Consider the following 24,688-nt stretch of genomic DNA (forward strand, 5'->3'; position numbering starts at 1 on the left):
CTTATTATAAGAATAATGTATAATGTATAACTTAAATGTGCCTGCAGTGCAATTCGATTTTGACCAATAAAATGTACAATCTTTGACTTGATTGAGCTACCTCTAAATATGCTTGAAATTCAATCAAATTTTAACCAAAGCAGTTTTTTGTACATTGGAACATAACTGGGGGGTGAGACTCAAGAAAATCTAAAAAAGGTAATTTAAGATCCACCCTAGGCCACACAGACCCCCATCTGAAAATATTTTGTCAAACTTTTTCCAGATTTTGTGAGTGAAGATTTGGGTTATTTCATTTTCAAGATTTTTCTTTTTTTTAAATAGCAGATTGATGCTTTGTGAGCTAACTGATATTGTATGTATGTAGAGAGGCTATTTTGAAAATTGGCCAAAGAGTGAATGAGTGAGTGAGTGAGTGAGTGAGTGAGTGAGTGAGTGAGTGAGTGAGTGAGTCTGAGGCTTTTTCTGTATACTACTGTACTTAAAATTGTTTTGAAGCGACTGCAAATGATTGCTGCTGTTCCAAAAAAAGCTGGAGGACTGTCGTCAACTAGCAGGCTTAAGGTCTACAACGACCAAGGCACTGACAGAGTATCAGCCAGTTTGTACCGCTGCCACCAATGTAGCCTCGGCCGGGAGGCGAACCCGGGACCACGATATCCGATGTTGTGTGCGTTACCACTCAACTAAAGAACGATAACGATACAAGAGGGTGAATGGCAGTGTCCACACCACAACGATAACGGCGACATAATTGACGTGAACACCGACATGTCGTTGTCGTTGTAGTTATCGTTATCGTTATCGGGTGCAGTGATAGAGGGCCTTAATTCAGGGGTGTTGTGAATAAAAAGGTTATTTACAGGAGTCAAAAAGGCTATACAGATACAGAGGGCGGGCATAACATCCAACCGAAAAACTGTTGGCGTGTTTTCGCTGACGTGAATTCAACTTGTTTTTCCACATTTCGCTGTGAGACATTTTTTTTTTTTTCGTACAGACGACACAGAACAAAGTATTATATTAGCCTTTAGAGAGCAGAGGGAGTGGTGTGAAAGGCACCTCCAGAGACCTGCATCGATCACCGGATCACATGAGGACACCGAGGAGTTTCAGTCAAGCACAGGAGAAAAGAGGCCATTCTCTCTCTCTCTCTCTCTCACTCTCTCTCTCTCTCTCACTCTCTCTCTCACACACACACACACACACACACACACACACACACACACACACACACACACACACACACACACACACACACACACACACACACACACACACACACACACCACAGTACACTACAGTACAGTAGATTTGTGTGTGTGTGTGTGTGTGTGTGTGTGTGTGTGTGTGTGTGTGTGTGTGTGTGTGTGTGTGTGTGTGTGTGTGTGTGTGTGTGTGTGTGTGTGTGTCCTGCTGGCTCAGTGTGGGACAGGACACCAACTGGGCTAAGCGCCCATGCTGTTGGAACTCAGACCAATCAGCACCGCCACCCCAGTAACTTCCAAACTGATTCATATGCAGCATAAACCCCACAGGTGTTACAGTATATATATATCGTTGTTGTCGGGTGGGAACCTTCTATGTCCAAAACCGTTCCTTTTGTATTTATCATTTTTAAAATGATTCAAACTAGTGAAAATAGCCGATCTACAGGCGTCCTGTGTGATGAGTCAGGGCTTTACTTTACACACACGCACAAAAAAAACATACAAATCTTAAACTTGGAGATACGAAGTTTCTGCCGGACAGTGACGATATATTGTCGCTGTCGGGTGGAAACCTTGTATAGTAATGTCCAAAACTCTTACTTTTCAGGAAATGGAGAGGAAAAAAGAGCTTTTTTCTGATGGATCCTACGTGGTAATGATTTAATCATAAGTTCTTGTTAATACTTTTCAAAGGATTGTCTCAGAGATGTATACCTATGCCTGGGTATGTGGGAGGTAGTACATTAATGAATGAGGGACGAATACCCACAAATACTCCTGGCTTCAGCCTGTGGAATGCCCTCCCACAATCAATTCTTTTGACGCAGTGATTGTTTCAGCATTTATAAAACGCACAGAAACACTGAGCCACTTTCACCTTACTTTTCCCCCAAAAAATGGCAGATCTACAAGCTCACAAAACAATACATGTGATGCGTTGTAAGCTTGTAGATTGGCTATTTTTACTATTTTTGTGTGACACTGTTGCATAATGAAGTACAAGAGGGCACAGATAATAAAATAAAAAAGAGACCAGAGATACAAGGTTTCTGTCTGACAGTAAACCTCACAGTGTTGTATCTGTCGACCAACACAAAACTTTCTGGTTCTTTAACAGCGCCACTAACACTCCCAACAGGGGAGTCCATCACTAAAATCCTGTATTCATTTCAATTTCTCTTTTATTTTTTTGCACTCTCAGATCACGAGACTCTTACAGGTCCATTTGGGCCCAATTGTACACTCTCAGATACATGAGATTTTGGGTAAATTATCAAAGTAACACTGAGGATTTTACCACGTACAACTCGTGAATGAGAGGCAGAAAGAGTTGAACGAATACACGGGAGAACATGGATGCAGGAGGACGGCCTCTGAGATGTTACAGTAACAACTGATTCGGGTTGATATTACAATATTAACAAAGTACATTGCTAGAGTTCCAGTGCTATTTTTGGACACTTGTGACTTGTGTCCACCTGAAAAGTAAGTAGCCTTGGGAAGCAAGGGTTCCCGAGCCATGTGGCCCATAGGGCAGGAGCCTATATCTCCTATTTCTGTAGTGTGAGGCGGCTTGATTTACCGTACAGGTACACACCCAGTCATGATGTACACGTAGTACAGTACATCCCCTGGACATGACACTGTAGCAATCACAGGGACTCACCCCCAATCCAACCATTGATGCTGAGTGCCAATCAGGGAGGCATTGGGTCCAGGGGCGTCACAAGGGGGGTGGGGAGTGGGACTGAGTTACTAGGGCCCAAGGTGTAGGGGCCTTCGTTATTTTATACTTTAGCTATTGAAAAATAGCAGATATACAAACTCACAGCGCGGCACCGAATGCCGCGCTGCGAGCTTGTAGATCTGCTATTTTTGAAAAGTTGTGAAAATGTGTGGAAATCTTTTAAGCGAACATTTGTAACTCAAATTTTGCTTCTGGGGGATCCCTGGAACTAAATATTTTAAGATGGGGGTCCGTGGCCAAATACATATCATTTTGGGGGTCCTTCACATGAAAATGTTTGAGCACCACTGACATAGAAACATAGGTTTTTCAAAAAACCTTAGAAGGATTTTGAAATATTCAAATTTTCATGATTTTTCAAAAATAGCAGATCTACAAGCTTGCAGCGCGGCACTCGGTGCCGCGCTGTGAGCTTGTATATCTGTGGTGTATATCTGCGGTCCGCCCCATCCCACATTGACCAAGCCAACGAGTGTGATTTTTTTTAGAGTCCTTGGCATGACCTGCCCAAGGACTGAACCCATGACCTCCCAATTTCAGGGCAGACACTCCACAAGGCCACTTAACTGGTAAACAATGGGTAAAAATAACAGTTTTGTTGTGATATTAAAAACTATTTTTGTCTAAAAGGAAGACATGGGTGGGAGGGTCACCCCAGGGTCATTAGCAGTGTTCATGGTGGGCAAACACCTGATGTAAGTGAAAAGAGCATCACTCCCTAGGTAGGCCCACTAACTAGGGGTTGCTAGGAGACCATGCTATGTGTGTGTGTGTGTGTGTGTGTGTGTGTGTGTGTGTGTGTGTGTGTGTGTGTGTGTGTGTGTGTGTGTGTGTGTGTGTGTGTGTGTGTGTGTGCGCGCGCGCACGTGCGTGTGTGTGTGCGTGTGGTTTGGCGGCCCCAGGTGGTCAAGTGACCAGGTGGCTAGGATTTTGAGTGCTCATTGGTCCAAAGTGACAGGTTGTCACTAGACTTATTACAGTAACCCAAATAAGAACATGAAAGACACAATGTGAAGCCCACTGTGCAACTTTAAAACCTGAAAATCTTATCTATGTCAGTGGTGCTAAAACCTTTTCATGTTGACCCCCATCTCAAAACATTTTGTTTCAGGGACCCAGAAGCAAAGATTTGAGTTAGAAATGTTTGCTTAAAAATAGAGACAAATATATTTCTGATCATGCACCAATTGTTTGGGGCCTCCTTCCCAAAGTTTCGAAACTGATTTATGCAAGAGTGTGAGTCAAGCACAAGTTGACTTTTGCATCACCACTTGAGCAAACAAAGAGGGGGGTGCGAGGGAGAGAGAGAGAGAGAGGGAGGGGAGAATAGATAGAGAGAGAGAGAGAGAGAGAGAGAGAGAGAGAGAGAGAGAGAGAGAGAGAGGGGGAAGAGAGAGAGAGAGAGAGAGAGAGAGAGAGAGAGAGAGAGAGAGAGAGAGAGAGAGATGAGCACTGTCCTGAACCTTGTCCAAACTCTGCAGGCTGCCACGATGAAGGGTATATTTTTTATCAAGGTCTGCCAGCCCCGGCTACTCCGACAGTCCTGCCCTCTGCCAAAATACAAATGCAGACTGAGGGGGGAGAGAGAGAGAGAGAGAGAGAGAGAGAGAGAGAGAGAGAGAGATCATCATCACGTCATGCCATGGGCTTTTGTCACTTACTTATGCTCAGCATTTCAAACAAGTGTTAAGGCACTGTGAGGTCCTTCAGATGGCCAATGGATTAAGAGGCCATATTTATGTGGGCAGATAATGTTTTCAACTATTATCCTGTTAAATCTGTGCAAGTAATAGCACTAGGTCCAATGTAAGCCCTAGGAACCAACAGCTCCGATCTCCTATTTCCATATAGCGTGGGGCAGCTTGATGTATATTCCTGGACATGATGCTAGTATGACACAGAGAGATGTACCCCAAATCTAGTCTGGGATCACTTCACTTTTTGGGGTTGTATCCGGCCGGGAGCGGTAACCACAATACGTCATGTTGTAGTACTCAAAGACTACAATTTGTCCGGAAAGATCAAACCAGATTCAGTTTTAACCCAAAATAATTCCCCTGCGCTCAAGGACATGCTTTTAGGGCCTACCTAATAAACTCCTTGATGCGGAGTAGTTTTGCTTTTGAAAAAATAGTTTGGTATGCATCTTTTAGTCCAACTCGTAGCGACTGGCAAGACTACACTAGGCTACTCGAGCATTTTAATAGGGATTGGGGAAACAAACGGGGGGAACCAAATCAAAGCGACGCCGCAAACGGCCCGTTGTGAACGAACACCAGGCTGGTGAGGCGAGGTTACCCCACATCCAACCCTTGATGCTGAGTGCCAAGCAGGGAGGCATTGGGTACCATTCTTATCTTCTTGGTATGACTCTGCAATTGAACTCCGAACTTCCAATCTCAGAGCGGACACCATAACCATGATGCCACTGAGATGGTATCTCTTTCGATCTAGCGCAGTCAAATGTAAAAAAATAAATAAAATGCAAATTGACACGGAGGATTTTTCTGTGTGGGATTAGGATATATAATGCAGCAATTCTCTGTCTTCCTGCACATCATGTATGAGTCTATTAGCTACAGCACAGGGTGTTCTATTGTTATTGATGTTCTTGTTTAGGTTGGCATAATTTAATTCCAAAATACAATATCACTCATTCATCATGTTCAGGGCTGACATTTCTATCAGGCTATTGATGCACATTCAAGTAAATTTAGTGAAGTGTAAATCCATTTAACCCTATCCTGTGCTGTAACTCATTCTTGTTATTTTCCAACCATATGTACTTCAAGTAGTAGCTTAGTGTAGTGCCATACAGCTTGGTTAACAGCTACAATTACATTTCATTAAATGAAATGTAAGCCCTGAGGTTAATGTCAAAATACACTGTTCACAGTACATGTGGTCATTAGGCCTACGCAGCTACAAAAAAGAATATATATATATAAAGGAATACTAAGGGCTTAATCGTAATAAGTCACATTTGAAGTGTGCTTGACACTTTATAAATCTGACCATCCCTTAGATCAGCAAGGCGCCTGTGCTTCAAAGAGCTGAGACCAAACTAGTGAGAGGAGAAACACATGGGGCTTTCTGGTGTAAGGGAAGCTAACCAATGCTAATTCACTTGAAGGCCTTTAAAGTTTAATATCGAGCAGAAAATGTAGGCTACTACGGTATTTTTGTGACAGATGTTCCAACTTTGAAGACTGCCACATTGTTTGCGTTTCATCTCTGACTCAAAGGCTGATGGGTACATTCAGTGTCCCGATTCTCTCTGTTCCACTGTAGTGGCAATTAAAGGCATGTTACACAGTATGTTATATAAAGGCCTCCTTAGTAAATACTGTGTTTTTGTGATGCGTTATTGATACCTGGGGGGTACATTCCTCTTTTCACCTGCCCCATATGAAGACAGAAGAGATGGTCCCTAAACCCCCTCATCGCTACAAGAGGAGTTGAGGTCCCAAATACGTGAATAGAGACAGGAGGCACGACAAGGACAAACTATCGATCCACTCTGGGATGTACTGTCAGTTCTTAACACTAGGTTCATAGTTTCTTCCAAATCATACCTCGCACCCCCTCTGTCTCCCTCCTCCCATCTCGCTCTATCTCTCTTTCTCTCTCACACACTCACGCACGCACGCATGCACGCTCACTTTCTAAATTGTTAGATTGTGCCATGTTGTTTCAGCACCCTGGACAGAGCATGTTGTTTCAGTACCCTGGACAGAGCATGTTGTTTCAGTACCATGGACAGCGTTGTTTCAGTGCCATGGGCCAGTGGTTGCAACCCCCCCAGGGGTCCTTGAGGGGGTTCCAGGGGGTCACCAGCTAATTTAGATGTATACATTGTCTATTTGAAATTACGTTTGAGAGCATTGCATCATGTTGTGAACTTGTGAGAATATCTTTGAAACATTTTAACAACACAAATCTTATATGGTGATCCCTGTTGCAAAATAATTTGAGATGGGGGTCTGTGGCCAAATACATATTAATTTGGGGGTGCCCTGACACCTGCTGATTCAGTGCCATGCATGGACAGCACACCTATGTTCCCATACAGCAGGGGTCGTCAACAGTCCTCAGAGTTACTACAGGGAGTCCTCCAAATCTTTGTGTGATAGAAGCTTTTTTTCCATCACACTTGAACCCTAGTGTCCATATTCTGAGAACTTTAGCCAAAAATTGCAGATCTACAAGCTCACAACGCCTCGCAGTGTAGCTTGTAGATCGGCTATTTTCGGCAGAGTGGGTTAGGGTTAGAGTGATATGTCAAATTTATTAAAGTTGTACCATGTAACTTTTTTTATAAAACAAATCTTAAAATTGTCCTAACTCTTAAATCGCTAAAGTTTTAGAACACCCACTCCGTTATTTTCAGCTTCTGAAGCCTTCTCTTTATATGTTTTCTATGATCCTGACCGGGGTCCGGTTTTCGCGCAAAAACTACGTCATCATACACTATCGGCCAATCACAGCGAGGGTTATACACTGCCGGCCAATCACAGCGCATCTTGAAGTGGGGTCGCTAGCTATCACAATAGGGCGGCCATATTTGTAGGCGCCCGTGTGTCTCTATCTATACTCGGGTGAAACACTCCGTTTCTCCGGAATGCCTGAACGCACATGAACCAGGGACCCCTCTAAAGATAGATCTCAGCGAGGTGGAGGCAGACGCGGGGGTGACGCGGGGGTGTGAGGCCCGGTCCGCGGCGAAAAACGGCCGAAAGACACGGACGCTACTGACCACTAGTTGAGCAACTTACACAGTATAGCTTTAAGTATTGACGGTTCAGGTGGTTAAATATCTGAAAACACAAATTTACAAATTTACATGAACCCAAAATACACTGATGATTGTGCTGTCAAACGTTGAAACTATATGGTATCTAGGGGTTGTGGGGGGTCCCTGCTTCATCTCTCTCTCAACTAAGGGGTCCTTGGCCTGAAAATGTTGAAGACCCCTGACATACAGAGATCTGAGGTTTACAATTCCAAAAGATTTGCTTGAGAAAAAGAAAGAAAAGCTACCTTTAAAGCATAAGCCTAACGTTTATGGTTTCCACAATTACAGAGACTGTAATTCATCATCTATACAATAACTATCCAAGGGAAGATTAAGATAGTAGAGAGAGCAGAATTTTCCAAAATAGAAAGTTTCCCCGAGACTGCTAACTGAGAGAACTCCATGAACTTGGCATTTATTGGTGAACGGATGCCTACCTGGTGTGACATACCATGATACAGCAAAGAGGAGTTAGGTCCCACCGTAGAGAAGCTGCCGTTCTACCTGCAAGTAAAATTGATGACATTTGGGTCAAAATATAAGGAAGGCTCATTTTAAAGGGTCTGCATGTCTCAAGGCACTGACTGGGAGATGCTTTGACTGTAGGGGTGGACATCTAGAGGTGAGCATTTGTCACACCTCCATTTCTTAAGTTACTGTAAGTCATAAGACCAGGTACTTCAATCAAAATAGAGCCCTTAGTGTTGTTGCAAAAGGCAACACACTACTGTATGTATTCGGTCAGATATTTTTTAATAAATTAGTGTAACTGGCTGTGTTGTTCAATCCCTACTGTATGAATGAGAACAGTTATAGCCTGCAGCCATAATTGTATTTAATACTTTAGCTAAAACACGTGTTTGAACTTTGAAGTGTAAAGTTAGATTTATGTTTTCCACTTAACCCATCCTTATGCTGGGGAAACCTTTGCAGGGGAAAAAATTGCAGATCGCAGATTGACAAGCCATGATGTGTGAGCTTGTCCATTGGTTAACATTCAGCGAAGATACAAAGATAAAAGGGGAAAAAAAAGAAAGATAGAATAGATAGGCTCCTCCTGGACGTCGGAGCCAGATCACCGTTCGGACTGGTCCTTTAAGTAGAGTGGGGACCCAACCAGGGCGTACAGATCGGCCCGATGGGGAACAGTTTGGTGCCGGGGAGTGAGCAAGAACGGAGGGGAAGTTGCACCGCCCCGGCTCAGGCAGCATGCAAGCAGATAAAAGCTCAGATAGTGATTGAAAGTGATGGTAAAAGGATTTAGCCTGGGCATTAACTGAGAGAGAGAGAGAGAGAGAGAGAGAGAGAGAGAGAGAGAGAGAGAGAGAGAGAGAGAGAGAGAGAGAGAGAGAGAGTATTTGAGAAAAACAGAGGGTGGGGAGAGAGAGAGGAGTGAGATTTTCCATAAAGCTTTTCTTTTTTTTTATTCTTTCTTTCTGCCCTTGAGCATCCAGGATAAACCCGAGCTTGTAAAGTAGGAGGGGAAGAAGGGCGGACACGAGCCCTTCCTCAAAGTCAATATTTTTACTTTTGACTACTCATTGATGCTGGAATTCACCCGTTTCAGATCTAGGACGTCGTCCGCCCTGCCGCCGTCCGTCCACGGTGTAATAAAAAAGTAAGCGGCGGGAGGCTAAACAAACAGCGATCCGGCAGTCAGATAACGGAACTACGGTAGGCTACTGACACCGCTACACGGGAACCCGTGGACGAAGCAAGGATTTGTTGTGGAGAGAGGGACGGTCAGATCACGGGACATGCGTTAAAGTGCTATCCTCTCCCCGAGTGAATATTATAAGTAAGTGAATTTATCTGATCTTAAGAAATACCGACAGACCAGCCTTGTAGCTTTTGAAATGCCAGCAAATCTCTTTGAAGTAACGTTAAAACCGAAGAAGCCTCGGTGTCGGTGAGTTCTATAAATCGTATAGTTCAATGGTGTTGCCGTTTCAGCACCATGGACAGCACACCAGTGAGTTGTGGGATATTTGGTCCGCCTCTAATTAGTTAAACACTTTACTCTGCGATTACAACAAATAGCCATTGAATCGCATCTAAACGAGAGTCCTCGCTCGCCTTGCACTACAGTATGAATTGACAGACACACCCCTACGATTGTCAATGCAGTGAGTTGACGGAATAACTATAGCGGCCTGGACAAAAGTCTCGAGTCCACAGGAACGGGGACCTGGCTGCCGCATGTAGTGACAACTTGAATCAGTATGGTGACTTTTGCACACTTGTGCTCAACCACTTCTTCCAGCAATAGAGGGTATCAATTCTCAAGAACAGCCGGCTCCAGCACACGTGTTTATACGCAAAAGGTTGCCTACAAAGCGGTACTCAGTCGCATACTAGAATAGGATACCATACCTTGCCATATTATTTAATCTCGAAAGTAATTATTAACATTATAGCCTGCAGAAGTTTTTTTTTTTAACAAAGTAGCCTGGGATACAAGTGCATTTGTATATGGGACAGATATAGCCTGGCCCTAGATGATTGACTTAATGAGTTGTCATTTGTGATTGGCAGTGTCAGTGAATTGGATTGCAATGGGAAATTGGCTACAAACGGTAAACTGTAAAACTTGCTGCTGTTTAAAATGATGATGGCACCTTTCGTAATATCATGATAAAAACATTTTTTATGACTCCAACTTTTGTCTTGTTTATAAATATCACAAATTAATATCTGAATTTGCACAAATTACGCACGCTAAATGAGGCTACAGTGGGCTACACACCTGTACTCGAATTACATCGCCACTCATTTAGAAATAATGTAATCACCCAATGAATAAGCATGGACATTAAATCCTTTATGATTCTTACACCTTAACTTTTTCCCCACACTTCTCCCCCAGGACAATCAAACAATTGCTCAATGGAGAAACCCGGAGAGGAATCATCCTCCACGGGCAGCTCAACTCTCCCCCTGCCAGAGAAATGGATCCGTTCTGACTTCTGAGAACTAAAAGGACCGTCGGCGCATCCCCAGACCCAGTTCTACACCACTATGGTTAAGGCAGACCCAAACCAACTCGAAATCAGCCGTCAAATCGCTAAAGTGTTTTGTCCTTTGGAAGCTGTAAAAAGTTACAAATAAGCACCTTTTTTGATAGATAAGTATTTTTGTATTATTATTATTTAGGGGAGTCTGTGTGAGCCTGGTAGCCTACCATCAGGTTGCCTGCTACTCTGGAAGCATCCACCAGTATGTCGAAGTTACACACCTCGTGATCACCCACCCGCGGTCCATGCGCTTCACCCCACCTCTGAGTACCGTGGCCCCCGCCTCGCCCAACGCCGGACCCCGCTCCATCCACTCCTCCGCCGGCCATGCTCCTTCGGGCCGTGCTGCTGCTGCACTGCGTGGCCCTCGCGCTAGGCCAGTACGAACTGTGCAAGTCCCTGGTGAGCACGGATGAGGGCTCGGTGTGGGAGCACTACGCCTGTCAGCCCAAGCCGGCGTCCATGAAAGACTACATGCGGATCAAGGTGGACCCGCCGGGAATCACCTGCGGAGACCCTCCGGAGAGGTTCTGCACCCTGGTGAGCTCTTTTACATAATATAGGCTACTCGAGTTCATTACAGCAGGGGTCTTCAACGTTTTCAGGCCAGGGACCCCTTAGCTGAGAGAGAGATGAAGCAGGGACCCCCATTACATATTGTATAAAATTGTGTTGCAGATGAAAGTTTTTCATAGATTTCTTAGACCGCTTAGACTTCTTTGACAGGACTGTCATCATGTTGGAGTAATCTGTATTTTCAGAAATTTACTTGAACCATCTTTAGTCTGCTCTTCTTGACAAAAATAGCAGATCTACAAGCTTACAACGCCTCGCGTTGGGAGGCATTGTAAGCTTGTAGATCTGCTATTTTTGGCTAATGTTCCACTCAGAATAGGGATGCTAGGGTTCAAGTGGTTCATGTAAAACACATGATCCTATCACACAAAGATTTGGCGGCCCCCCTGTAGTATCTCTGAGATACCCCATGTAGTGACATTACATGTGACAGTGAACATGATAAAGTTGATCATGTTGCCTATAGTCAGGCTGGATAAGTGCATCATTACCTCACAAAGCAGCATGGACTGGAGGTGCTTGGTTTCCTGGTCTCCAAAAAGGGATGACACCGGTGAAATGACTTGGCATGCCCGGACCTCCCTGGGAGAGGTCCGGAGGTGTTGTTTACACCGGTACGGAGTTGGCAGACTCTTATCTTCCGGTTTGATTGGGTTTTCTAGAGCATTTCAAATTTCGTCTGATAAACGGCATTGTGGGAAAGAGAAGATCTGTTTTTGTCCAAGGGCATTCAGAGGGCAAAAGGGGTGGAGAACTGGAATATACATGTCTGATCTTTATGCACAATCTAAAGCATACGCCCGTAGGCTAGTTACCATTTTGGGTGATGAAGGTTTAATTGAAAGAGGGGCTATACAATCACTGTCATTTCAAAAGGACTGCAATTAAAGATCTGCTCCTTTTCTCCAAAGTTTGTTTTTTTAACCGGAGGATGCTAGAAGAGTGGAATTACTGTGAGAGACACAACCAGGCTGATAATGCCTGGCAGTCTGCTGCTCTGGGTGTAGTTTGTATTCTTAATGGCTTGTTTATTTTATCCCAGTAATTAAAGTGGCTGGTAGTTGTTGGAGCTGTCTGAAAATACTAAGGTGCGTGATAACAAGTCTGAGTTAACAATGTGTCAGTATTTCTTTGCAATTACAGATTTGTTCTTATCTGTAAATAATAATTACAGACTTCCACTTTAAATGTGTACGTGCATGCGCGCGCGCACACACACACACACACACACACACACACACACACACACACACACACACACACACACACACACACACACACACACACACACACAGTCATACACAGAGAAATGCCTCCCATCGTTCTTCTCATTGACACTAATAAAAGTGGCAGGAGTCATTTGACATCGGGAGGAGCGGATATTGTGCTCCTTGGATACCTAATGGTTAATGATTTGTTTAATGCAGAAGTAGCGGAAACCACTGACGTCTTGAGAAAGCCTCTCCAATGACTAATGACTCTTTAGAGGAGAGAGGGATGGAGGGAGGCAAAGAGGGAGAAGTGAAGAGACACTTGCTGCCATAACATATTGACGTCTGCCCTCTAATGGCACTGGCCTGGAAAGTTCTACAACTATGTTTCTGAGCAAGCAATGATGAAATATTGATGGGATCCTTAATGGGCTTCCTTACAAGGGGTTTGCCAGCGACGCCATGTCCGTAGGCTCCCAGAATGTTCTCCTATGATGGAGGGAGAGAGAGAGAGAAGAGAGAGAGAGAGAGAGAGAGAGAGAGAGAGAGAGAGAGAGGGTGGGTCAGGAAGCAGCGGTGGTCTTAGTCAGCACTTCCACATCGGACAGGATCTTTTACAGTATTTTTGGTTCTGGTTCACTTCAGATCACCCAAGGTTGAGGGGGTTGAACCAGGAAACGTGTGGACCAGCTGGAATGGCAGTGAGATTGCCGTGCGATCGCAGGTCACTCAAGTGTCCAACAGACCGACGGTCCTCAGCCAATGGTCTGGGGACTAGGGATGGGACGATAAGTGATATTATCGTGATAAAAAACACTCACAATAATCGTATGGTGGAGATTTAATATATCGTGATATCGTCGTCCGTCATGCACTGGGATCAATTCACCTTTTATTTGCTGAGCTGCATATCCAGTACCATTTAAACCCTCTATTGGTAAAAGGTACTACTTATAACATACTTAATACAGTATTCTTTCACTCTCCATCAAATGTCTTTGCCAAGAAATAGCCGATCTACAAGCTCACAACGCGTCGCGACGTGAGCTTGTAGATCTGCTATTTTTTGGCAAATGTTCCACCCCAGGATAATAGTTTTGATTATCGCAATAATATCGTAAATCGTGATTTCTTTGGTCACAATAATGATATGAAATGTTCATATCGTCCCATCCCTACTGGGGACCAACAGTGGTCCTTGAGGGTGTCCCAGGTGGTCCCCGTCTAAATGATGGAGAGTTGGTAACCAAAAGGACTGTTATAGATCTTTAACTCTTGAGTGTGTAAAATGAAACCAAATGGACCCTTATGGGTCCACGTGCTTTCATTTTGCACAGATCAAAATGAAACCACGTGGACCCATTTCATTTCACGCTCTCAAGAGTCAAATTATGTTAAACACCTGCATTACTCAATTTACAAGAAGTCTACACAATTAGAAGATGTTGAAGAATTGTTATTTTGATCAACGTTTGCCTGTTATCTCTCCTATATACAAACATCACTACAGCAATAACAGCATGGAATTGTGGACAAAATCTTATCCAAACATGACAAAATATTCTAAGTTTTAGGTCTCAGAATCTAAATCTCATCAAACGGCGGTCCGTGGCTCAAATGCCGAATAAATAATGGACCTTGATGTGAAAAGGGTTGAAAACCCCTGGAATAGACATTAACGGATATCATGGTGTCATGGTACCCTGGGAGATCACAGAATCGGAAAGCCACTGTCGGGCAGAAACCTTGTATCTCCAAGTTTCAAATTTGTAAGTTTTTTCGTAAAGTAAAGCCCTGCTTCATCACACAAGGCGGTCACACAAAACTAGCGAAAATAGAAGATCTACAAGTACACATCGCTTTGTGGTGCGAGGCGTTGTGTGCGCGTAGATTAAAATAACAAAAAAAGGAAGGTTTTGGACATGCAAGGTTTCCACCCGACAACGACGACACGTTGAATTAGGACTTCATATTTCACGAGTCAAGAACCACACCACTGAGAACAGAACATATCTCCCTTTTCATCCCTCAAGTAATATTAGTTGAGTAGCTTTGTGATAAATAATAATATTACATTCTGATTCACAAAAAAAGGACAGAAAACCCTAACCCTTTATTTCATTTTATTCCACAACAATCCTTGGTGCAATTATTATTGCAAAAGAAATGCTTGTATCAAATATTAGAACAGTGTTTCCAGTAGTGAGTCAAATCATTATAACAACAGTTCCCTTGAAAATACTCTAGGATTAGTTCACCTGGATTGTTGTAGGGAATTTAGCCCCACTCTTCCTCCCTTTCTCTTCTATCGTGGACCCTCTAACTCAGTATCAGTTGGGGTTATTGGTATACATATCATTTATTTTCTGAAGAGCAGCATTTATTTCCCCCTCCTCTCACCTCTGGATTTGGCAGCTTTACAGAAAAGCCGGTTTCGTATCTAATTGGTGTACATTTACATTCACTCATTCAGCAATCCCACAAGTCAAGGGAAAGTCAGGGCACCGAAAAAAGACTGCATTACCCAATGCGCAGAGCTGCTCATCCTTAATAAGTCTTGAGACACACTGCGGAAGGTGCTGAATATTTTCCCCCCTCGCTCGCCCAATAACTGTTACAGTATGTTCCTTAGAATAAACTGTGGGCAAATTCGACATTTGGGCATTTAGATGTTGAAACACGGCTTTCCCTGCTTTAGCATTGGTTTAGTTTGGTCCCCCTGTCCCCTCAGGGATCCATGTTTTATTCCCAATTTATCTCCCTTGTTCCCGGGGAATGCAGCAGCGGTCCCTCTCTCCAGCCAAAACAGGCCAGCATGTTGGCTTATTTCAACATGACAGGGCCCTACGCTCCACTTTGAGGACGACGCGCCACTGTTGCTAGTCCTCTGTATTAGGAGCCTCAGTAGCTGGTTAGTGGCTTCTCTGAAGTGCAGCTACATGGTCCCGACTATAGCTCTGGGGGAGATGGAGAATGAGATGGTGTGTGCGTGTGCGCGTGCGTGTGCGTGTGCGCGTGCACGCATGCGTGAGTGTGCGTGCGCGTGTGTGTGTGTGTGTGTGTGTGCGTGTGTGTGTGTGTGTGTGTGTGTGTGTGTTGCGGGACAGGGGTGGCTAATGATGAGGGAGAGGTGAGGAGGATCCCAGCTTAGCTAAGCAGAAAGATGAAATCAGACCAGTGTTGCTCAGTAGTATATACACATACACACACACACACACACAGTCTGTACAATAATGCCGCATTCAAAAAGACCTTGGTCTCTTGTTTGTGTCAGTAGTTTTTGGTTTTGAACCAAAACCTTCAATCACCAACTCCCTGGGGTCCAGGTTAAGGAGTAGTCCTGTGGATGCTGGCTGCAGGCAGGTGTACGTGTGCAGAAATGCACCGCATTAAAAACAAGACATTCACAGGGAAGAGTGCCATGCGTTAACACCACAGCACTGTATATGTGTACCAAATGTAAGTAAGACAAAATCACATCCACCCCACTCCACAACAGATCTGCCCAGTTTAGACGGTAGAAATCAGCCAGCTCTAAAAATAGACATGAGAGAGGAGAGAAGAGGAGAGAGGAGAGAGAGAGGGGGGAGAGAGGGAGGGGGGGAGAGAGAGAGAGAGAGAGGAGCCGCGCAGCAGCGGAAGAGGAGCTTGCTGGAAAGGAGAGGAAGATGGCAGCTGGTAGCTGTGAATCAGTGGATGAGTGCTTCCCAGACTGGGCCGGTATCCATGCTGCCTACTGACCTGCCCTGCCCGCCCTGCCCGGGCCCCGCCAGGCTCGACCAGCCTGCCCTATACCCCAGTAGCGGGCTATAGCCGAGGCCACGGATAAGCGCCCAGTGGTGGCCCATCCCCGACACCACACCTCCCTGGGGTAACAGCTAGCCAGGTATCCAGTAGCCTAATAATAATACACCCTTGGAGGTGAATTGAGGCACAGCGTGAGTAGGGACGGGGAGCGCAGGGCATAATTAACGGAGAGAGAGCGCAGAGGAAATGTGAGCAAGAGAAAGAGCTGGTATATGCACAGGAGGGAAAAGAAACTCAGTGCTAATATATCCGTTTGTAACTCTGAGAGTTAAATTAACACCCAGGATTTTACTGTGAATGAGACAATGAGATGTGTGTGCAGAGGAGGGAATTAAGCGGCGGGGGGAGCAATGATATCATGGCTTGGTTCCTTCTTGGGCAGGGAGCTTTAAGGCGGGTTGGCAGAATAGTAGGACAGTTCTAAGTGAGACTTATCCTTGACTGAGGTGATACTAAGTAGGATTGGCCACAATACCTCAGACAGCCTCAGGTGAACTCATGTGACAGCCAAGCCACCTCCCTGGATGACAGCTGTCACCTCTCAGGGCCTGGCACGGACGGCATTTAACGGTGTCACAGCCAAATCAACTGATGAATCACATAATGTTATCTGATTCATCTGTACTTGTTGCCTAGGCCTTCAGATAATGCACTCGGCTGTAACAGACTCACTCGTCAGGGTCGGTATGGTGCGTGTGTGTGTGTGTGTGTGTGTGTGTGTGTGTGTGTGTGTGTGTGTGTGTGTGTGTGTGTGTGTGTGTGTGTGTGTGTGTGTGTGTGTGTGTGTGTGTGTGTGGTCCTTGTGACTTTCGCTCTTTCATTCTTGTGGAAACGTTGACTCCGAAGCACTGCCGCCTTTGCTTTTGTTACATGTTCCGATTATTGGTAAACTTTGAGGCAATTGTGAGCTAATGTTATTTTTTAGGGCAAAGATATTTGGTGTATAGGGAAAGAAGGAAGGGGCCTAGTATAGAACCCTGGGGGACCCCACTAAACAAAGCATATACAGTACGATTTTGCATACTGTATGCATGAGTGTATTTAAACTTAGGGGATCCATAAAAGGTAAACCTATTGGGATATGAGATGTAGAACTATTTGTCCATACACCCAACACTGTGGGTGTGGCTAACTTCAGCTGGGTCACGATGCACCCACCTGACAACCAGGCATACTTAATGAACTGGTGGGTGTGGCCACATAAAAACACGATTTTAACACAAAAGACTTTCTCATAATAATCATAATACCTGATCATCATGTTTTAGGGGGGTTATGGTCCATATAGGGAAGCTATAAGAAGTGCTTCATGATTGTAAGGATTTCCTGCATTGTCATGCATAACGTCAATGTGCGTCGCTCCCTACAGTACCACCACATACAGTATAATGTGTCATGTCCCTGCTGGTAATCTGAGCAGGAGGCTGAGCTGGGTCCAGATCCTTCTGTTCTGTCCTGTAGCAGTAGATATCGTTGTTGTCGGGTGGAAACCTTGTATGTCCAAAACCGCTCGTTTTGTAGATACAAGGTTTCTGCCCAACAGTGACGATATGCATTACATACTGTACGCTGGCATGCTTTTTAGCAGACATACAGGTCAGGGAGGAACACACTATTGTGGAGACGTCGACCGTGGAGAATAAACTAAGCTTAAAGCAAAGCATTATAGACCCGACCTTTACCGTTATTAGTGTGTATGTGAGTGTGCGGCTACTGTCCTACACAGACTTCAGACATTAGACTGTGTATGTGTGTGTGTGTGTGTGTCTGTGTGTGTGTGTGTGTGTGTGTGTGTGTGTGTGTGTGTGTGTGTGTGTGTGTGTGTGTGCGCGCGCAAGCGTGTGCGTGTTTGTGTGTACAGTACAGTATGTACAAAGGACACATATACTTGCACAGTAGAGGAGTCTTGGGTCTGATATGGAGTAGCCAATAGATCATCACTTAACACACAGTACTGCCAACGTGGACAAAGATATAGGATGTTGGAAAAAAAAGCTTTTTGTCCACTCTGTGCCATTGCAGCATTAAATAAACTATTATTACTGTATGTATAATGTCCCACAGAGTGTATTAATGGTCATCTCCAGTATGATGGGAAAACTTCAACAACAAAAGATTAACGTTTTAAGTGAAAAAGCAATATCCCTTCCTTTCCCCCTTTGTTGCCTTTTTTAATGGGAGGGTCGTTTCATTTGATGCTTCTTCAAAATAAATTGTGTTCTCTGACGGTGTGCGTATCTACCTTTATTCCCCTTGCTGGCAATACAAGCTCCAAACTTCTAGTCGAAGTGGAAAGAGAAAGAAAAGATTAAAGGGTCAGGGTCAGTGGAGTGATGATTGTAGGACAATATTTGAGACATTGTCATAAAAGTTGGAAAGAGATCGAGACAAACAGAAAGGAACACAATATGCACAATACAAGGAGATTTGCTGATAATTCATTCAGTACTTTCAGCTTGCAAAGTGATACTGTGATGTCTGCAAACTGGTTTCTGACCATTTGTCAGCCAGATTAAAAGCTTCACTGGCTGTTTTGTCCAGATTGCATATATTTGACAATCGCCTATGAATTTTGCACAGATAACACAAAAAGGTACCTCTCAGTAACCTAAGGATGTAAACAAGATTTTGTCTTTCAGGATCAGTGTTTTTCCCCCCTTTTTTTAAAAGATATGTTTTTGTGCTTTTTATGCCTTTATTGATAGGACAGTAGACTGACAGGAAATGGGGAGAGAGATGGGGAGTGACAGTGACACGCAGGAAAGGTAGTCGGGATCGGGACTCGAACGAGTGACACACTGTCAGGCTACACTGAGTCTATGTGGTATGCGCCTGGACCGGTAGGCCAGCGGGCACCCCTCTATTTAGTGTTTAAAGTTACATTGTTTTCGCTCAAGTCACAGAGAGAGGGAACAGGATGTCTCAGACACTGAGGCAGACCCTTTAACCACTTAACTACAAAAAGAAAATCTATATTATTTCAAAAATAGCAGATCTGTAAGCTTGTTGTATAATTGCTGTATAATTGTTGGCCATAATTATGATGTTCTTAAAAATAATGATGACGATGATATTAAAAATAACAACCAAAGAAACAAACAAACAGCATGAGAGAACTCTGCTCTTTGGCGATGGCGTGTTGCAGCCATGACGTTGCGGTGCCACGCCGCCTGTTGTAGTGGAGAGACACGATCCCAGCGAGGATAATTGCTAGAGGGGCTTAGTGGTGTGGGCCACCTGCCGTAGCAGTTGGACGGGATCTGTTCACGTGCGTGTTTGTGTGCGCATGTGTGAGAGTACGTGCACGTGTGTGCGTGTCTGTATACTGACCTAAATATGTGAGACAGGGCAGAGAAGTGACAGAAGACAGAGTGGAGAGTACTGTACAGTTCATGGGGGGTTGTGTAAATGGTATGATGCTGCAAGATAGCATGCCTACCATATTGTCTATCACTGAACTACTTATCCTGAGGGCTAAGAGAGGTCATAGTAGACTTAATGATGAGAATCATGCTGCGTTTAGCCCCGGTCCAACAGAGGAATAATTGCACAAAGTGCAAAGAGAACATGCAAATTCCATACGCTGCTTCATGGATCACGCGCACGCACGCACACTCCTCTCAGGTGTACACAATAATTACATTCACACAGAATCACACGGAATCACACGCACGCACGCGCGCACACACGCACACACACACACACACACACACACACACACACACACACACACACACACACACACACACACACACACACACACACACACACACACACACACACACACACACTCACACAATCTATGGGAGGAACTACTGTAGCCTACAGTATCTAGGACAATGTGATCATTTTCAATAGGATTTGTATGTCAGAGGTCACCCCTGGAACAACGGTGTACTAATCCTGTCCCTGGTGTGTGAATGGGCGGCTGGTCCGGGGTCAAAGGTGAGAGAGGGGCTGCACTAATGGAGGAGACACCGAGCGGCAGGTCCTCTAGAGCACTGGTTCTCAACCCTTTCAGGCCGCGACCCCCCAAAATAATCATATTTCAACTGGGGACCCCCCACCCTACAAGCACTAAGAGCTGAGGCATTACATTTTGTATAACACAGTTCTATTGCTATTTTCACAATTTCTGCTTATAATATTTGACAATTTGGCCAATGTTTAATTTGTCATTTTAGAAATGTGCAGATACCCTCTATACACTTACACTTTATGTTGGTTTGTTTACTGTTGAGTGAGAAAACAATGTTGCACATCAAGTTAATCATCTGGGGATCCCCCCAAATAATTTGACCCACAGGTTGAGAACCACCGTTCTAGAGCAGCAGCTTCTGGATTAACGACTTGAACCCCATAAATTGTTGAGCGGAGTCCCTCAGGGCTCTGTACATGGGACTGTTTTCACTCTACATTTAAATGGCTAATCAACAACAATCTGCTATTTCCCTGCAAAGCTTTTCCCAGAATAAGGATGCTTGGGGTTTAAGTGGTTAACCACAAATCCCTATTTTGGCACGCAAAGTTTAATTATCATAGATTATTTTTTAATAAATGATAATTCACGTATTAAAAATGTAATCAACTAAAATTTGGGGGGCAAAGATGCTTGAAGATCTGCTATTTTTGCAGTTCATCATACAACAACGCATAATATAGGGCTTAAGTGGTTACAACATTCTCTGTGTGTGACTGTCCACAGCCTCCGTTAGAATTTCCTACTGTAGTGACAGTTGTTTATACAGTAAGTGTTGTATATTATCATCATAGGTTGTTTGCTCTGACAGTCAGGCAAGTCACTGGCAGAGATAATTGGGTTCTCAGACAGGGAAGCGTGTGCCTGGTGATGTGGGGGGCGGTTTAGGGTGGGAGGGAGGGTCAGATCAGTTGTTGTTGGGACAAAGACATTGTAGTTTTACCATGTTATGTCGTCGTATCTTCCCACGCCTCGTGATTCCCTATAGTATCTCAGTGGCAGTGCTATACAGCTTTCCTCAGCACCGGCGCAGCGTTTGCTTATGTTTGGAGTTTTCCCACCCTGCGGTGTCACCATAAATCAGATGATTTATAATCTTAGCCTCCCAGGATTGTAACTTTTGCTTTTGTTATCAGGCCACTAGAGTGGTTTTGACTGACTGCTCACTTTCCCATGATACACTCCAATGACTTTATTCAAGAGGAAGAAATGCCTGCATATACTGCTTCTTGGCAATAAAGATGAGAAAGTGAACGTTTCCAACGAAGGTATGAGATATGATCTATGCCAGCAAAAGGCATCAATATCATGCACTACTGCTTTAGTGTTATAGCCTACACTACAAAAACTTTAAAGGACCCAGGTCTTTCATAATGACAAGGATAACTTGTCATTACAAATGACTGATACCCTTAGGTAAGTGTTAGGTGTTAAATAAAAACTACATGTAATGAAAATTGATTGCACATTGCATCCACATGTCACAGAGCTCATATGCCCTGCTTACGCATTTAAAACAGTATGCAGTATTTCCCTTGTTTTAATAAAATTTACAGTACATTGATGAATGATAAAACATGTAAAACTGCTCTGTATAAAATAGACTGTGTTTCAACTTGCTGATAAGCAGTCACACCCAATTAGCTCCTTGCACAACGACAGGTGTATAGTCACACCCAGACTAATTAGTTTGACTCAGGTAAGGTGCTTAAATCAGCCGTTGCCCACTCTACAATCAGGTAATTAAAGCTGTATTATGTAACTTGTCTTGTATGAATAATGCTTGAGTATGTTAATACAATATAACGCACACTATTGTGTGTCTCCCTGCTGACACACAATAGTGTTTCTGGTTTGACACAGATTTTGACCTGAAGGTCAAAATAAATAAAAAATCCCCAAAGCAAGCAGGCAGGCTCCATTAGCTTAGTGGTAAACATGTCAGCACTTGCGCAGGAGATCAGGGTTCAAATTGAGGGTAGAACAGGAAGATTACATAGTGCAGCTTTAAAGTCAGAGATAGCAACACCCGCAGCTCTTTTCAAAAGTCCAACATTTCTTTGCCTGATACAAGAGTCTCTCTACGAGGAGGCTTCGGTTCCTTTGTGGGACAGGCGTGTGTTAGGAGACATCAGATCTGATTCATGTTGATTCCATATCTGGGGCACAGGAAGATGAATTGAAGTCATATAGGTTTTTTATAAATTATAAAAGGAACTTGGACCTTTGGAAGTTCTGAATAGGAAGAGGAGGGATCCTTGATTGCTCTGAGCGGTGTGGAGAAACCTAACAATGCTGAATCTTGGCAGGAATGATCTGAAACAGCTTTAGATGTATAGATTGGGGGCGACCTGGAGGTACCGGAAATAGGGGGTACACTGAAGGAGGACAGGAGGGGTTGTAGAAAAGGATGGGAACTCCAACATCTCTAAGAGAGTGAAGGAAAAATATATCCGCTGATGCCTCTGGACACATCTTCATTGATGTTTCTTCCTCTTTAAAGTATTATAAGCTGTTTTCCAAACTGAAAGAACTCAACTAAAGGTTTATTGCGCTAGACTGCACTCTGTCGAGTTGCCGACTTGCACCTTGTGCACTCATAGGCAAATATGGCCTACTTGTGCGCCAGCAGAGTGCGCAAGTAGGGTGCTGTCTGTAAGTATGTGGCTGACTGTGAGGTATGTGGGTATGTATGTGACGACACTTGTTGATTGGTGGTGACGTCACAGAGAATGCTGCTCCCTCATTGGCTAATTAAAGGCCCTGCCTTTGTACTGTCAGCCACATACATACAGACAGCACCGATCACCCTACTTGCACACTCTGCTGGTGCAAGTAACAACATCATATTTCTGTTATCTATATCAAACAATGTGCATTATTTCAAAAGTGACACCAACATGGTCTATTTGAATTGTGTTCCTTCTGGTTCCTGTCATTACGAACTCCCCCACTGATCTTCCACTGCTCTGTGTCCCTCCATCTTGCAGGAGAACCCGTACCTGTGCAGTGACGAATGTGACGCCTCGAACCCGGACCTGGCCCATCCCCCCCAGAACATGCAGGATCGCGAACGCAGTGGTCTAATCACCTATTGGCAGACGGTCACATGGAGACGCTACCCCGAGCCCCTTTTGGCCAACATCTCCATGGCCTGGAACAAGAGTCTGGAGCTCACCGACGACATCCAGATCACCTTTGAGTACGGCCGTCCCACGCACATGGTGCTGGACAAGTCCATGGACCACGGGCGCTCTTGGCAGCCCTACCAGTACTTCGCCGACGACTGCCAGGACGCCTTCGGCATGGCGCCCAAGCGCGTCCGCGACCTGACGCCCGCCAACATCACGCGGGTCATCTGCACCGAGCAGTACTCGCGGTGGGTGGGCTCCAAGAACGACAAGAACGTGAAGTTTGAGGTGCGGGCGCGTTTCGCCGTGTTCGCCGGGCCTCGCCTGCAGAACATGGACAGCCTGTACACGCGTATGGAGAGTATGAAGGGCCTGAGAGACTTCTTCACCTTCACCAACCTGAGGCTGAGGCTCCTCAAGCCCGCGCTGGGAGGCACCTATGTCCAGAGAGACAACCTGCTCAAGTACTTCTATGCCATCTCCAACATCGAGGTACCTGCAAGGTGAGGGAATCTCTTGACCTTTTCTTTGTTTGTTTAGTTCAGTGGTTCTCAACCTTTTCAGGCCACGACCCCCAAAGCAATCATATTTTAACTGGGCCTCCCCCCCACCCTGACGAGCACTAAGAGTTGAGGCATTACATTTTGTGTAACACGGTTCTATTGTGAAAATAGTTGCGAGGTGTTGTGAGCATGTAGATCGGCTATTTTCACAATTTCTGCCTCTAATATTCCTTACATTGTTGCTTACTGTTGAGCGAAAAAACAATGTTGCACATTAAGTTAATCATCTGGGGACCCCCCAAAATAATTTGGGGACCCCCCTGGGGGTCCCGACCCACAGGTTGAGAAGCACTGGTATAGTTTACAATTTCACTAAAATAATGATTTGATGTAGAAAGAAAGAAAGAAAGAAAGAAAGAAAGAAAGAAAAGAAAAGATACAATATGCCAGTATCAAATGTGAAACCTTCACTGAAATTGTAAAGACTTTTACTGGGCTCTTTATTGTTTTATTTTTTTTATAGAGACTAGACATTCCAATGACTTTTTTTATTGATAAAGACGGTAAAGCTAAAAGGGAGGCAGCTGAAACACAATTTCCAGAGGGATTAGAAGGAGACAGCAGTGATCGTCTCGTAACATTACCACATATTGCTCTGTCTTAAACCGATAATTATGTGTAAAACATCCCTGCACTCTCCTCTACCACCTTTTT

The 24,688-nt window shown here is 44.4% G+C and overlaps 1 protein-coding gene across 1 annotated transcript in view; it reads left to right on the forward strand.

Moving 5' to 3' along the window:
* Window positions 1–11,094: 11,094 nt before the first annotated feature.
* Window positions 11,095–24,688, forward strand: part of ntng2b (netrin g2b) — a gene marked incomplete at both ends in the record, with an annotated part of 95,081 nt that continues 81,487 nt past the window's right edge. Inside the window, 2 exons of the mRNA XM_080743178.1 lie at window positions 11,095–11,307; window positions 23,331–23,974. Of these exons, the coding sequence (XP_080599304.1) occupies window positions 11,095–11,307; window positions 23,331–23,974 (857 nt within the window). The remainder of the gene's footprint in view (window positions 11,308–23,330; window positions 23,975–24,688) is intronic.

The sequence above is a fragment of the Nannobrachium achirus genome (genome assembly GCF_963921795.1).
Source record: "Nannobrachium achirus genome assembly, chromosome: 15".
Lineage (NCBI taxonomy): Eukaryota > Metazoa > Chordata > Actinopteri > Myctophiformes > Myctophidae > Nannobrachium > Nannobrachium achirus.